The following is a 16,028-nucleotide window of genomic DNA, read 5'->3' as shown; positions in this document are numbered from 1 at the left end:
CATTTAGCTCTTGAACATATTGCCATACCAAGAACAGAAATTGAACATATTGCCATACCAAGAACAGAAATTGAACATATTGCCATACCAAGAACAGAAATTGAACATATTGCCATACCAAGAACAGAAATTGAACATATTGCAATACCAAGAAAAGAAATTTAACATATTGCCATACCAAGAACAGAAATTGAACATATTGCCATACCAAGAACAGAAATTGAACATATTGCCATATCAAGAACAGAAATTGAACATATTGCCATACCAAGAACAGAAATTGCTCAGACTTCTGGGCCACGCAGCCACCTCTCACCAACAAATTTTACCCTTAGACTAGCGTGACTATGTTCTGTATAATATATATTTTCACGAACATTTGCTGACATAACATCGAGACCTCATTTGAACCTAACCACCATCAGCAATTGAGACCTCAGAGTGAAACGTTGTTGAGATAAATAAAAAAAACACCCTGCAAATTGTAATCGGATAGAGCGGCGGTGCAGTAGTTAGTACATTTTGCCTTCAACCCGGTGACCTCAGTTTGATTCCTGACCTCATCAACACGCACAGGGCAGTGTAGTGAAGTATGGTCAAACAACCTGAAACAGTAATATGTACGTGGGTAGGCATTCATCGAGCAGTGGATTAAATGATGAACACAAGTCGATCATTGATTTCGTTATTATAGATGAGGCAAACTACTTTGTCTAGCAGTCTTAGAGCCGGACACGTATTTCTTGTCAAACAGTTTCCTTCGTTCACAATAATTATTGCATCCTATGAGTTACCAAAGGATGTAAGGAAAGTGATTGTCGATCATGAGCTCCAGTAGCGCTCAGTGTGCATGGCAATAAATATGATGCATCGCATGGCCAGAATGCAAGTGGCATGCAGTCTCTCCTGTTATTCCAATCACCTCTGTGGTAGAACGTCAGGAAAATCTGTCTGTGTACACTTATTCGAAGACACCGCTTGTTCTTCTGTGTTGGCCATCTTGCTTGTTTCTGAATAATTACAGTTGCAGTGCATTAATTCAAAGACCATATCCAGGATGTACACAATACATATTGTTCCTTAAAAGGGCGAGCAATAATGAATATTTAATTATTAAACCATCTGCAGCAACAATGCTTGACATTTTAAAGAAATAACAAAGGCCACATTTTGGAATGCGCTAGAAATATACTAGTCAGAGTTATATTTTTAAATGAAGGAAAACATAATTATAATAATAATAATTTATAGCCATTTGTCAATCCACTGCTTCAGAAAATCATCCCTATGCCATGGTAGTCATGGGGGTGTGAAGCAAACTGGTTCAGATATCACTCGTCACTGGGGTTTGCCATAAATTGAACTCAGGTTGCCAGGTTCAAAGAGCAATTACAACTTACATTTTCAATAAATGGAACTTACATTTTTCATAAGTCGAAAAAATGTACAAGTATATTATTACAATTTCCAATGCTTAAAGGCATTAAAATAGCACACCTTTATAAAGCAAGATACAACGACCTATGTGTAAGCTTACTGCATACGTACCAGTAACTTTCATAGACTCCTTGAAAAAGGGAAATGTTGCGAAACATTTTGAGGCCATAAATTCTGTGAGTAGAAACGAGAAACGTTATCATAACACTGAAGTGACTGGTTTTTTTTCCAGCGTGTTAAATATACGGGTTGAAAAACAAGTATCACAAATGTTTTGGCAAGACTTTCATTCCATTCATAATGCAATTGGAGTCGCCATTTATCCATGTAACGGTATTTTTTTTAAAATCTCTTTATTGTTTCTACTGTTAACAAATGTTCGTACTTAAAGAGACAAAATGGTGTAGGCCAGGCCCAAGCGCAAAATAAAAAACCCCACTTACGTTCTTTCGAGATGACGCACATGTGTACGCACAGCGCGAAGCAACGCAATAGGTAACATACGCGAGTGACTGGGAAGCGTACGAGTTCGAATGCCGCTTGGAGAATGATTCTACCATTCATCCACGCAGCGTCAATACGCTGAGCACCGATTTGTGAAAAGACTATCTTTGCTGTACAATGGAATGATTCATCCTACCGTAGGAATATGAAGTTTCCACCACCGAAGAGGCATTTAAACACAAGATGTGTGTCCCTCAAGGCTCGTTTGAACAGGACTTTACTTTAACTCTTTTTGTAAAAATAAAGTGAGAAATGTATTTGGACTAGAATTCCGACAACCTACGGCCGCCTTATTCAAGCTCCTGCGGAGAGCTTCTCGGCCCGCCCGCCGCCCCCACATATGTCCCCCCCCTCCCCATGTGTGCAGATACTACTGACTCTATTGTAAGAATGGTGTGCAGGCATATATGGTGGGCGATTTGTGCATTTTGCAATCACCTGTTAAACTGTACTTGGCCTTGTGTTATTAGTAACTGTTATTAACCTCTGTGAAGGCAGTTACAAATTATTGAACTAGCTCACACCATTTCCAAACAATTCCATTAAATTCAGCCAATCAAATCAAGTTGTCACGTGGGAAATATGCCAGTTGAGTTTATTTTAAGAGAAAACCGAAATGTAGCAAAATTTAGATGTTTGATTGGCTCTCTTGGGTGGTGGAGGGTTACAGTTTAAACACTGTCATACCTACACAATCTAATCCAAAATAAACTAATGATGAGTCCTGTATTAAATTGTACTGCCTGGAGGACAAGGTACATGCTGTTATTTAAAAGGGTTGTTGTGCTTCGTGGTAATTGTATTCTAATTGTACTATCGGTGTCAAGTCATGGAGCGAAGCATCCATCCAGAGAACAGCCTGCATGGGGACAGTTGGGATCCTGGACTCAATCACAGGATCTCAGCTGTGCCACCTCACTGCTGTGACCCCTGAGCAGCACCATACTTCTCATAATTATCATGAAACATCAATACATTTGAAAGGATCATTTATGTTCTATTGGTGTTACCAGAAAATATCACTCACCCATCACCTCTTCAAGCAACCTTTCAACATTGTGGTAGTTCTGATCTTCTTTGCACAAGTGATGATGGTTCCCGTGAAACAGGAAGGCAACGATTTTGATCATTTTCAAAATCCAGTTCACGTCAAGGCTGCTGTATCTGTGCATTCGAAGAAAAGATGTGGACTTTTTACTGCAAGTTTAACCTTCATAAACACAGGTAACACACGACGCATTGTGTGTGTTTTAAACAAGCTTATCAAGCCCTTATAAGCTACTTTGTTAAGTAGGAGAATCAATTACCAATTAGGTGAAACGTCACCAGTGAAGGGGTGATTAACAACACACAAATATCATCCAGTGCTAAATTCCACCCTTCACAAATATTAACATGAAAAATATATATTCCATACTCTTTGGTCCTTTCGGTAAAGTCACGTAGGTAAAACATAAAATAAATCACCTGATGATGGACGCTTGTGTTGCGCCCGAAACGTCGTGATTTATATTATTTTATACCTACGTGACTTCACCGAAAGAACCAAAGAGTATGGATTCCTGCAGTCACGGAAGCTTCAAATCAAAATATATTATATTGTTCACGAACTTTCATGTGGAACTTTTAATTGAATGTTAAGATTATATTAAGGTTCATTTTGTACATGTATTAAAAAAACACATAAATACTTCACTGCAATGTCTCTATCACCTGTTCTAGATGATTGCTGCCCATGCTGTCACTATCCAGGCTCAACTCCGCATGCCAGGTGACTGGGTCAAGGTGGGTAGCAGAGGGACGTGCGGTAAAACATATTGCTGTAGTGTACTGCCATACTCCAAAGTTTACCAACCCACACTGACCATCGTGGTGAAATGTGGTCAAATAACTCCCACTACCTGCACAGCATGGGGAGGCCGCCAAATCCAGCAGTGGCTGGAGAAAGGCCTGGGAGTATCGTGTACATGCTATATCTATATATAAAAAGGAAAGTTGTGAATATGTGTGTCTGTTCGAAATGTTTAGCATACTTCCTGACATGCAACAAAACTTGACATTTGGCATGTGGGTAGCTTCCAGACTGTACACAATGCAAAAAGTATAAAAATAGACTTTTGTATTTTGGGGGGAGCGCAATAATGCATGTAATATTTTTCACGGCAAGTGAGCGGTGATGTCACATCTGTGATGTCACCAGCATGCGGCAACGTCACGCAGTGTGCCTGCTGACGTCACGCAGTGTGCCTGCTGACGTCACGCATCCCCCCCACCCAACCCTCCGCGTAGGCCGTGCAATAATACAAGACAAGAACCAAGTCTCGGGCGAATTTGGGTTTACTACCCTAACTTTACTAGTTAGTGAAATCATAAAATAATAGCTAAGCAGACTATTTTAGCACGTAAAAAAGTACACCCAAGTAAATCGTCCAGGGGCTTTCCAGACCAATGTTTACCAGTGGCATTTGGTTGGACCAATCCAGTGTTTGGTGTTCGTGAAGTACATTGAATAAAATGTCAGTCAGCCCAACAGCATTTGCTAAACAGATCCCAATTGGTATTGAAATCGCAGAACAGTCTTAAGCCACCGGTAGCTTTATTGGTCACAATTTGATCGATACATTGGCACATGTAAAATAATCTTTGTAAACAGGACAATCTTGTTGGGTGGTCCAGGGCTGATTAAGAGAATTTTGGAATAAAACTACCATGGGGCCAAACGTAAAAACAAATAGATATCAGAATTGTAAACCAGTACAGTATAGAGTTTGCCAACATAAATGCTGAAAAAAAATCATTTTAAGGCACATAGGCTGATTTGTACAGTAGTGAAATGGACCCCGTGTCTTTTTTTTATCTGAAACTAGTGGGAAGCTTGTTTGGCTTAAACAGCAATAAATTACTGTCAGGATCCACAGGAGGCCCATTATGGGGCAGCTTTCCTTGCTTTGGAACAATCAAGCATCCAGGAAACACGCTTACTTTGTTTGAGTCAATTATACTCACTTAAAATTCGAGTAACTCTGCCTGTGATCAAAAAACAAACAAAAAAGACATTGCCAATGTAAAGTGTAGCATCTGCAACCACATTCACTCATCCATCCGTTGGACTGCAGTCACACATTCCATTTTAACCAAAGGTTGACATGTGTCCTCATACCTTACAACCGAAAGACGTGGTCGTTTTGTCCAATTGCTGCAACTGTAATTCTCAAATTGGGACACTTTAAAATGAAATAATAGACAGAGGAAGCTTCAGAGAGTCCATTACCTGTTCTCACCCCGCCACTTGCATCTCTTCGACATGTTTGACGTCTCCTCTTGGTGAACAGAAAACCCAATCGCCATGCTGCGAAGTAACAAGAGGGCCGTTAATATTGTTTGTCTGCAAAAAACGCATAATTAATTTGCGAATGCTTTTTTATTGGAAATTGATCTGTAAAAAAATATTCCCAAAAGGTAACATTATTAAGAGGTTTCTTCTATGTAATAATGATAGCAAGTCAAAGGGTAAGATTGTCTCCCTGACAATATGATTATTTAATGGCATTCGACTCAGCTAATTGACTTGAGCCAGTGATGGAAATTCCACATTCTAATAGTGGGGGGCCAGCTACTCTACAGGGCTGTCCTTGTTGACTTCCCACAAAGTGGTAGTCGTTTTATTGACCTTCGAGAGGTAATGTTTTTTCAACCTCAACTGGCATTTCAACTTAAACCTTTCCTATTGTGAGTTAAGCGGTGTGTGTAAAACTTAGGTTTTCAAACAATAACCGAAAAACTTACAATCGTTTTCAAAACTGATTACTGGTTCCAAAAGTCAAAATCTGGTCATCGTTTTCAGCTTAACTTTAGGAATGAATTCAAAATGCACTGTCACGCGCGAAAATTCACACAGCAGGGAAACCCGAGTTAACGCGTGGTAAATTGACCCTGGTCATTCTCAGTGAAAGGTTATAGGTGCAATCCTGCAATGTCTTGCTTATGCCACTGCTGGCCAAAGAGTCTCAACTCGAGGGAGCTCTAGAGAGTGCAAACCCTACGGGGAACGTTTTGCCTACTCTTCCATGCTGGTCTTTGGAAGAGTTGGGAGTATCCACACGTCACTCCACCACACGCGAAAAATACTCAACTTTAGTGTGAATAGTATTGTTCGCGAAAGCCTACGTGTTAGATTACCTGCACTACCTTTATGTATTAGGTGGATGTAACCCAACTTTATCCACCGCACGTGACCTGCTGACTAACTGCGGTGATCCCATGTATACTTGTGGGTGGATTTAGGAAGATTGCTCACTTTGTGGCAACTGCCGTACCGGGAGATTGAATTGGACTGGCAACCCTTCTGGATGGCAAGCCCAGTGTTGAGGTAAAATGGACAAAAAAATTAAGATTAAATTGTGTGCAGTGAAATAAAGTAAGCAGTAACTGCTGCTATAAATAATGTTAATGTTTATGTGTGTGGTCGAGCCACGATAAAATGGAGGCGTCAACCATTTTATGAATGTCTTCAATGTCTATGCAGTCGTCTGCTAACAGGAAGTCTTGGGAATAACTGCAAACAATGTGAGATAAATATAGCTAACCTGCTCTCAAGTAAAGTCTAACACACGAGAAGATGTTGGTTATATACCATTTTGTTGGTCTTTTTTCCTGTGGTAATTTTTTCATTATGTGCCAAGTCGCCTTTTAAAAGGGCTCGATAGCTTAATGGGTTTTACATTGGGAAATGCACTTTGGACATTTAACACTGACCGATGCCATGAAATAAGTTGGTGTAAACGATTTAGAACTTATTATAAATGTGGGCCATTTTAACTTGCTTCAAATAATTACTGACCCACTTTGGGTATTATAAACCGTGAACATATATTTTAATTTTCATTCAATTTCACACCTCATATGGTTATTATATAAGGACCACTGCTATTATAAGCGCCACTATTATTTTTGAATTAAGATTAAACTTTTGATATGATACTGGGAGTACAGTAAATCAGGTTCAACAGGACAGGCACTTATTGTTGCTGCTCCTATGAGTTTGTATCTTTTATTAGTGTTTATTAAAGATGTAAACGGTTTTATACATGTTTTTTACATTCATAATCACTTAAAATTACTGGTATTCCAACACTATTATTTAACTTGACCTGTTGTCTGTTTATATTCTTTCAAATATTTCATGCTTAATATCTTCGGATATACGCGTGACAATTCAAGAGTTAATTTAAAGAACCAGTCCAGGACCCACCGATCCTGGGCCTCTTCGTGTTTTTTTTTTAAATTTAATTTGTATTACACTATTTGAAATATATTAGAAGTATCCCGCCAATATTGAACTATTTTTATTGTCTGGATTGAGATCTTTGAATGAACATGTACATAGACAAATATTTTTTACAATAACTTTTTTTTATTTGTTAGAAAAAGTTATTTTTTATTCAGTACATCGAATGTTATTAATTCTGTATTTTCTACTTTTGAGTACAAATACAATTGTATGCATTGAAAAACTTGTTTTTGAACCAATTTTTTCTTTTATATTAATAGATTTAGCTAAAACGGCTGTTTTTGTGCGGCCTTCCTGTGCTTCTGCAAAACGCAGCCTGGACTTGCCTTGTGGCACAGCCACAGCAGCGACAACAGCAACAACATAAATGGCAGAAACAACACCAGCAACAGCAGCAATAACATCAACAATAGCAACTAAAAACTAAAAAGATCTTACATTTGACCAGTTTTGGCCCACTGAGCTATATAGCTATTTTCCAGAAGCATCCTGGCCACAAATGATAGCTCAACAAAGTGGCTTATCAATGTGGGAATTGATCTCAGCAGCCAAATACTCTAAACGCACGTTGATTCTAAATGTGTAGGGAAAATCTGGAGGAAAAATCCACGCGACCACGGGGAGAAAGAACATGCAGACTCCAAATACATAGGAGAGGTCAGGCTCGGGATCGAACCCACGATCTCCTGTATACCAGGCGAGGGACATCTGTGAAAAAAGAGCTTCATAGCTCATCGGATTCCTCCAGTATAAATAAAGAGTGATTATATACTTACTGTACAGCATATTCATTCACTTCGTTTTTTGGGATGACCGCTAAAAAGCTCAGATGGTCGATTTCAGGTTGCTTAGCCACTATATTGGGTCACCCGTTGGATTGTGGGCTACACAAATACGTTCTTTATGAAAGTTGTCCATGAAGCGGCATTCCAAACATGTCGAGTAGCCCGTATAACGTGTCGTGACTTGTGTTCAAAGCAATACGTCGTCAATTGTTCCATCAATAATAATGCTTTCATTTTATATAGCGTCATTCATGTTAATAGCATCCCACAAACGCAAAACATTTATTATATAGAAGGACCAAATTCCATAGACAGCCACTACCAAGCGAATAAAAACCCCATACTTTCAACCAAAACAAATAACAAATTAATACATGTCACCAAAACAAAATGCACAAACACGTTATCACAACAATCCCAGCTTCCCAAACCAAGCCAAGAAACCTTCACAGGAGGGGCAGAGTGGTGGAGTGCCTAAAGGCTACGACGAATTAATATCAATCGATATGGTCGATTGATATTGGGTGCCATTGTGGGTTGGCAATGGAGCAGTGCGCTAACTACTGCGCCACCGCTCTTCCCATATGTAATACAGTACTGGATCTTAGATAAAAACGACACGGGGTGAAATTGGCACAGTAAAACAATTACACAAGTTATAACGAGGGTAAACACATGGCACATGGAAACGGGACTGTATTAACAGTTAAAAGTCCTGTACTATCAGTTATAGCTAATGTGGTAACCGAAGTACTGTGCTAACAATTACATACAGATCTGAATGGAATAAGCTGATTAAGCCTAACCCTCTGATTATTATTGTGCCATTTTTTTCTCCTAGTTATCACTTGTGCCATATTTACCGGCGTCCTGTAATACTGTACTGTAAAACATGTACGTTGTACTGTCATATAATCGGTATGGATATCTGATTTAACACGGCAAATTGCCAAACACATTGTCTCATGTAAACGCACCCATTCCACGACCTCTGTGAACTTAAGAAATGTCCCTTGTCCCATAACAAAAACTATGCAACTGCAATATTCCTCTACAAGGGATATAACTGCCGTGATGTTATCATGGTTAGCAGCAGCAGCGACACCGTGACCTTGCTGACCCACAGGGTCACCGGTTGGATTCGATTCCCCGGCGTGGCAGCTGAAACAATGCGGAAAGCTTGATTGTATAGAAACATTTCCTCTGTCCACGCAGCGGTTATAAATGGGTAACAACCACAGCGAACAACATGGGTCCTTTCTTGGGAGTATCAAAGTCTAAGAATAGGTTTTACCCTTTCTGGCAAAAATAATACGGGAGGTGCTAAGATGTTCAAACACCAAAACGGAAACCTTTTTTTTAAGGAATCCCGTCTCCATTAACCACACGTACTTGTGGTGAACATGCAATGTGGTTTTTTTCTATCAGAAAGGGTAAAACCTACTGTTATATTTTGATACTTGCAAGAAAGGTCACATATTGTAGCTGCTCACCTCGAGCTAGAAATGTCCTGATAAGTGGCATTGTCTTTGTGCTGGTCGTCTTTTGGCGTTCTCTGGTCCAAACACTTTGAGACTAGGCCCTAGAGAAAGATGTCTCTGGTGTGGACCAATCAGTTTCAAAGACAATGCATCATATTATTAGGGCAAGTATGCTCCAATAATATATATGCATTGTCTTTGAAAGCTTTCGTTACTGCAGGAATTCATACTCTTTGGGTCACGTAGATACAAAAGTAAAATTATTTTTCTACCTACGTGACTTTACAAAGAGTATGAATTCCTGCAGTCACGAAAGCTTTAAATCATTTTTAGAGCATGTTTTTTGCTTGTTCGCCACAAGTACGTGTGCTTAATGCACAGAGGATTACTTGTAAAAATTGTTTCTATTTGGTGTTTGAACATAATTAACACCTGTTTCATTGCCAGAAGGGGTCAAACCAATTATTCCAAAGCGCAGTTAAGCCAAATCGGCCTTATATTCTTGGTTTCTTTCGGTAAAGTCACGTAGAAGGGAAACAATAAAATAATAAAAATATAAAACAATAACAATATATGTTTTAATTAATTTATTGTTTCCCTTCTACGTGGTGACTTTACCGAAAGAACCAAGAATATGAATCCCTGCAGTCACGAAAGCTTTCAATCAAAATTCAAATCGGCCTTGTTCACGCGTGGTGGGCTAAAGTGTGGGTACCGCAAACCTCTCCCAACGAAGAGAGAAAGTCGGCCAAGTGACATTTCAGGCCTCCTCGCCCTTGCTACAGCAGTGGTCAGCAAGCACGAAGAAGGGCCTTCTCCATTGTCTCACACAACCCACACCACCCCCCCACACACACCGCCCTCCATGGCATTTCATACATTTCCCAAAACGGCGAAGTTTATCAGCTTTAAAATGTGTTTTTTTATAATAATCAATTAATCTCGGCCCATAATATAACCGATGGTGGCCCACGGCCTTCCGCGATCAAATGGACAAACGAATCGTTACGCATTCTGCGTGTCAACGTGCAAGTGAGTGGTTAAAGCTCGTGCAATGTCGCATTGACGCCTCCAGCGTTTGTATTAATGTTGCAATCCCCACCACCCTCTTGCGTCTGTTAACAAGGGCAAAAGCTATTACAAAGCCATGGTGGTGGTGGTGGGATATTAAAAGACTTTGTCTTCCCAAGGGGCGATGTTTTACACACCAGGACCGGTTCAGATAATCGTCGCCGGTGTTGGTGGCCTTGAGCCTCTAGGGGCAAGTGCTGTTAGCGAGTAACATTGCCACACTCTCCAGTGTGGAAATGTTTACACACCGCACCGAGTACTCATTTGAGGCTGAGTCGACCTAGGGGAGGCCTAGGACCAGATAATCGTCACCGGTGTTGGCCGTGAGCGGGAGTCGAACCCGGGTCGCCAGGTTCGTAGCGCAGCGCGCTAACCGCTACACCACCGCTCCCCACTGACGTTACAAAACGTGTAGAGAGATAAGGATTCGATGTAATGAATGTACAAGGTAGGCAATTGCAAGCAGATTCATAATATTATGTTTCACAACTTTGAAGAGTTCTACTTACCCGCAGGAGCCGGCAAAATTGGCGTAAAAGCGGAATGTGAATTTTAGACTGGAGGAATCCGATAAGCTACGAAGCTCTTATCTCTTCGTCACTGCTCACACCACACGCTCGTCCCGCTCTCAATGCGTGAAAGTGCAACGTGCAAGTTGTACACCGTGAACTACGACTTAAGGTCCGCCCACCGTTGTAATCACGCCACTTCAACGGACCAGTAACAGATGATGAATAATTCATTAAATGGGATGGCTTTGCTGACGGCCCACCAAACATGAGCGAAACTGCTGCGAATATGAACTTCCGTGCCCTGGAAACTTCCTCAACCCTCGAAGTAGGAAGGAAAGTCGCTTTGATCGGACCTTTGTTATTCGTTTGGACATTCGCAGCAACAACAACAGTGCACGTTGAGACCCAAATTCTGCTTGACTTCAAAATATTTCATATTCTTAGTTCTTTCGGTAAAGTCACGTTGAAGGGAAACAATAAAATATATATAAAACAATAAAAATTCTCACGACGTTTCGACCATAACACAAACGGTCGTCTTCAGGTGTTCTATATATATATTATTATTTTATTGTTTCCCTTCAACGTGACTTTACCGAAAGAACTAAGAATATGAATTACTGCAGGCACGAAAGCTTTAAATCAAAATTCAAAATATTTATTTAGACTGTAGGGTGAATCCGATGAGCTATGAAGCTATTCCTCCCCCCCCACAAATGTCCCAGTATGGGCACGGGGTCACCAAAGTTACAGCAGCAAACAACACCCAAAAAAAACCCCGATAGGAGTACAAAATCGAGAAAATGGTAAGCAAGTCACTAAATATAAATCAACGATCTCAGTTTGAATGTATCAAGCTTGGGCAAGGCAGAAAAAAAGTCCCAGACCAGACCAAGATACCACACTGCAGTAATCCCCCAATAAAATTCGCAAATGCGACCGCTGCATCCAGCACTAATCTCTGTGCTTTCTGTATTATTTTAAAGGTAGATTCACGATGTTAAGGGGGTGGGGGGGGGGGGGCTTCTTCACCTATTCCTAAGCTTTGTTTCTAGGGATATTCTCGGGATACCGGAGGGCACTGTGTAAACCACCTTCGCTGGTCAGTGGGTGTCGGTAGCAAGGGTGGAACTTGGCTGCCCTTGCTCCGACAGTCGTCTGTTGGGGCTACGCGGGTGGACCTTTTGTCTTTGGGTGATGGCATGACCGGGTCAGATATCACTCGCTTGCTGGAGCCACTTAGGTGGGCCGTGACCGGGACTCGAACTCGGGTCACCGGTTGTCAATAACGCAGTGCCGCTACCCAAGCCGCGCGCCACCGCTCCACCTAAACTTGTTTATATTTAATAATAGGGGGTTTTCCCCCTTTTTTTCTTGCAACAAAACTGAAACCTTTTTACGAGGATTCACGTCTGCATTAACCACAAATACCCGCAGTCAAAATGCAAACAAACAAACAACATACTATGATAATATATGACGCATTGTCCTTGAAACTGATCGGTCCACACCAAGGGACTGCTTTTCTTTTTGAGCCTCGACCCAATTGTTTATATTTGCAAAAAATAATAAAGTTCCTTGCCAATTGCAAGTACTGTATCTAAAACTGATGCGTGCACAAGCATTTCACGTGCCTTCAACTCGCAGCGACTACCTTGGTGAAGCATGGTCGAGAGATCCTGGAGAGGCCTCATCCAGCAGTGGATTGACACATAAAAGGCACGAGGTTGTGCAGTACTGTATACAATCAGGGCCGGATTAAGGTTTTGTAGGGCCACGGGCTACAGGTACCGTGAGCCCCCTCCCCAGTAATATTTCAAACAAAGTAAAACAAAAAATTAAAATGTATTTTTACAAGGCTAACAACAAATAAAATTCAGCATCCACAAATGAAATCACTTTTCGCTTAATCTCTGAAGGCCCCATTCCAGCGGGCGGAGGCCCTCTGGGCTACAGCCCCTAAAGCCCCACCCCACCATGCCTTAATGTATACAGTACGTACATCCCAGCAGTTCAAGTGGCTACACCCGCAAAAGCTCTCCGGACCTGATGGTGGTGGCGTTTGGCAGTGGTGAATACGCCGCAATGGACACAGGCAAATAAACTAAACAACAACAACAACAAAAACGCCTACCTCCTCTTAAGATGTCTTGCCAGCGTTGAGGAGTACAGACCGAGTTACCCTCCAGCTCCCACTTGTCAGCAGCCCTGCTGGTGTCAGAGTGTGTTGAGGAGGGGGGTGGGGTTGAAATCAGCAAAAGAAGTGTGCGGGGATCGCCTCTGCAGCGTCATACCCCTGTGACGTCACTGCCGAGAACACGTGCCGTTGGTGGTGAAAGGAGGGTGCCGCGCACGTGCTTTCATTATTTACTTGTTGTACAGTTTCCAAATTTGCCTGTCTGTCAACCAAAACAAAAAACCACCAAGTAAACCAACTGGAATTGCTTCACGCAAGGCTGGCACTGCCGACGAGACAAGACGAGCCCCAGAGTTTGCTTCATGCACAGTACACGGAACTCTTCATTTTAAAATAGCCACTCGCACGTCTGCAATAGGGTGTATCATATACAGTACACGAAGAGTACATCACGTGTGTCAATCCGCTGCTGGATGAGGGCCTGGCCGTGCCGTGTTGATCTTATTTGACCATACTTCACCAAGGCTGGCCAGTGTGGGTTGAAGGCAGCCAGCAGAGGGTTTGACATCTTTTTCAATGACCAAACCAGGAACATTTCTTGGTCAGTCTAGGTTTATTGCAACTGTGCTGTAATACATGTGCTGTAATACATCACACGACTGCACCGCTAACAAAAATTCCTGCCACCAGACCACAGATCAAGCTTTAGAGTGAGGGGTGAAATCAGGACATGCCGAAACCCAAGCACGGTACAACAATGCATTGCACTGCATTGCCCTCTGTTGACGCCATTCTCCAGCAGCAGCCTACAGCACGCAGTTTTCCGAATTAAAAATTGTCAGCGGCGCAATGGTTCAAATTAAAACACTACCTCATAAGGAGAAATATAGAATCGGTGACGTTGCGGGCTAATGAACCTTTATACATGCGTGATTGGTGGTGGAGCAGTGGTATAGTGGTTAAGCACGCTTCGCTATGAATCTGGTGACCCGAATTGGATTCACATCTCTAAACATAAGTGACGGGTCATATCAGAACAGGTTCAGTTTCAGTTTAGTTTCAGTTTATTTTGGTATAGCCCTGTGAGCCATTCGGCTCTTGAATCGGGTGCAACCACAACAAACAAAAAAACAAAAACACGAACAAGAAAAACATCTTAAAGTGACTATGTGACCGTGCAAACAGAAGATCCATGGAAAAAAAAACAGCAAAAATATTCCTGAAAAAAACACCGTACACCAACGCTGTGTGCAAAAAAATCCCAGTGGGATGCAAGTCAAACAACAACAACAACCATGAAAACTTAGATTAAGGCCATCAGTCTAACTCCGTACTACAACAAAACAAACATGTCCAAACCAAAAAACGTTTTCCGAATCACCAAAAAATAAAGCCATAATTGCAACGTAACAGTGATCACAAGGACTGTGACCGAATTTTTACAATAAACTACATAAATAACATGTAGCACCAAACCCTAGAGCCATAGCTGGCTGCATGAGTTACTCCACAACAACAGAAGCATCGGTCGGAGTATCAAATTTTTCAATGCACCTTTAAGATCAGCACGCTAAATCAAAATACAGATAATGCTTTGCAGCGTCATCCGGAGAGAAACATTTCATTTTATTTTACGCCAATGAATAGCAGTGGCAGCTTGGGGTGTACAACTCCTCGAGCAGTTTTGAGAGAAGATCTCATTGGTAGCGATTCAAGTTGCAGTTTATTGGCAATAGCATTCCAGACTCTGGGGGCATCAATAGCAAAGGCCCTTCCTCCAGTTTTTGTACGGCAATAGGGAATGTGAAGCTGGTAAATGAGCGAAGACCTGAGGTCAAATTTGTTCTTTGAAACAGAGAGGAGATCCAGCAGGTAGTCTGCGGATTTTTTTGTAAGTACATCGTGAATAAATAAAATCTGGTGCACAAGCCGTCGAACATTAAGAGATGTTAAGTTTGACCCAATGTAGAGATCACAGCGGTGAGTCCTATATGGGCAGTTCAATGTAAATCTTAAGGCCGAGTGATAGATGGAATCAAGCTTCTTCAGTACAGTCTTAAGGTTGATTTATACACTATGTCACAGTAGTCAAGTAGAGGCAGTATGGTAGCTTTTATCAATTCCAAACGGAACATTTGGGGGAAGCAGTGCTTCTGTCGATACAGAAAACCAATTTTTATTTTTGTATTTTTACCAATATAATCAATGTGATCTTCAAAATTCAGTTTTGAATCCAGGATGACCCCAAGATACTTATATATTTTGACTTGCTCTATTTGACAATTATTTAAGGAATGTAATTGGGGAAAAATTACTTCCTGCTTTAGTCCTGGTGAGAAGCATAGCACCTTGGTTTTGGAGGTATTCAGGACTAGTTTAAGAGCAACTAGCTGATGTTGTAGTTTGTTGAAATCACCCTGTAGCTTAGCAATCACGTCATCCGGAGAGCGGCCAACAGTAATCAGTATCGTGTCATCTGCAAAAAGATTTACCCTGGAATGATCCAGGTCAGTGCCCAAGTCATTGAAATAAAGAGAGAACAAAAGGGGGCCGAGGATGGAACCCTGTGGAACCCCTTTTGTTATCTTAACACTGTTTGACCTCCAACCATCTGTGAATACAGTTTGGGTGCGAGAAAAGAGGTAATTTTGTAAGCATTTTACTGCGTTTTCGGAAAAACCGAGGCAACTTAGTTTACTAAGCAGGGTGTTGTGGTCTACTGTATCAAAAGCTTTGGACCGTTCTAGAAAAAGACAGGCACAGTACTGCTTATTATCAATCCTACTGTAAATGTGATTCAGAGAGTCTAAT

The 16,028-nt window shown here is 41.3% G+C and overlaps 1 protein-coding gene across 4 annotated transcripts in view; it reads right to left on the bottom strand.

The window, feature by feature from the left end:
• The window catches only part of LOC116948914 (uncharacterized), a 40,596-nt gene extending 26,994 nt beyond the window's left edge, over positions 1–13,602 (bottom strand). The window contains exons 1-5 of one of the 4 annotated variants that reach the window (XM_032966182.2): positions 13,215–13,602; positions 5,213–5,290; positions 2,969–3,105; positions 1,549–1,611; positions 923–1,010 (exon numbers count right to left, since the gene is read on the bottom strand). In XM_032966182.2, the coding sequence (XP_032822073.2) occupies positions 923–1,010; positions 1,549–1,611; positions 2,969–3,105; positions 5,213–5,289 (365 nt within the window). In that variant the 5' untranslated portion in view covers position 5,290; positions 13,215–13,602. Of the gene's footprint in view, positions 1–922; positions 1,011–1,548; positions 1,612–2,077; positions 2,255–2,968; positions 3,106–5,212; positions 5,291–11,077; positions 13,182–13,214 lie in introns of those variants that run through there. The other 3 variants (XM_032966199.2, XM_032966189.2, XM_032966209.2) reach the window with 3 other exon arrangements.
• Positions 13,603–16,028: the final 2,426 nt, after the last annotated feature.

This window comes from Petromyzon marinus, chromosome 2, assembly GCF_048934315.1.
Source record: "Petromyzon marinus isolate PM22_M1 ecotype Great Lakes invasive population chromosome 2, UKy_Petmar_22M1.pri1.0, whole genome shotgun sequence".
Lineage (NCBI taxonomy): Eukaryota > Metazoa > Chordata > Hyperoartia > Petromyzontiformes > Petromyzontidae > Petromyzon > Petromyzon marinus.
This window is presented reverse-complemented; position numbering and strand designations above follow the sequence as displayed.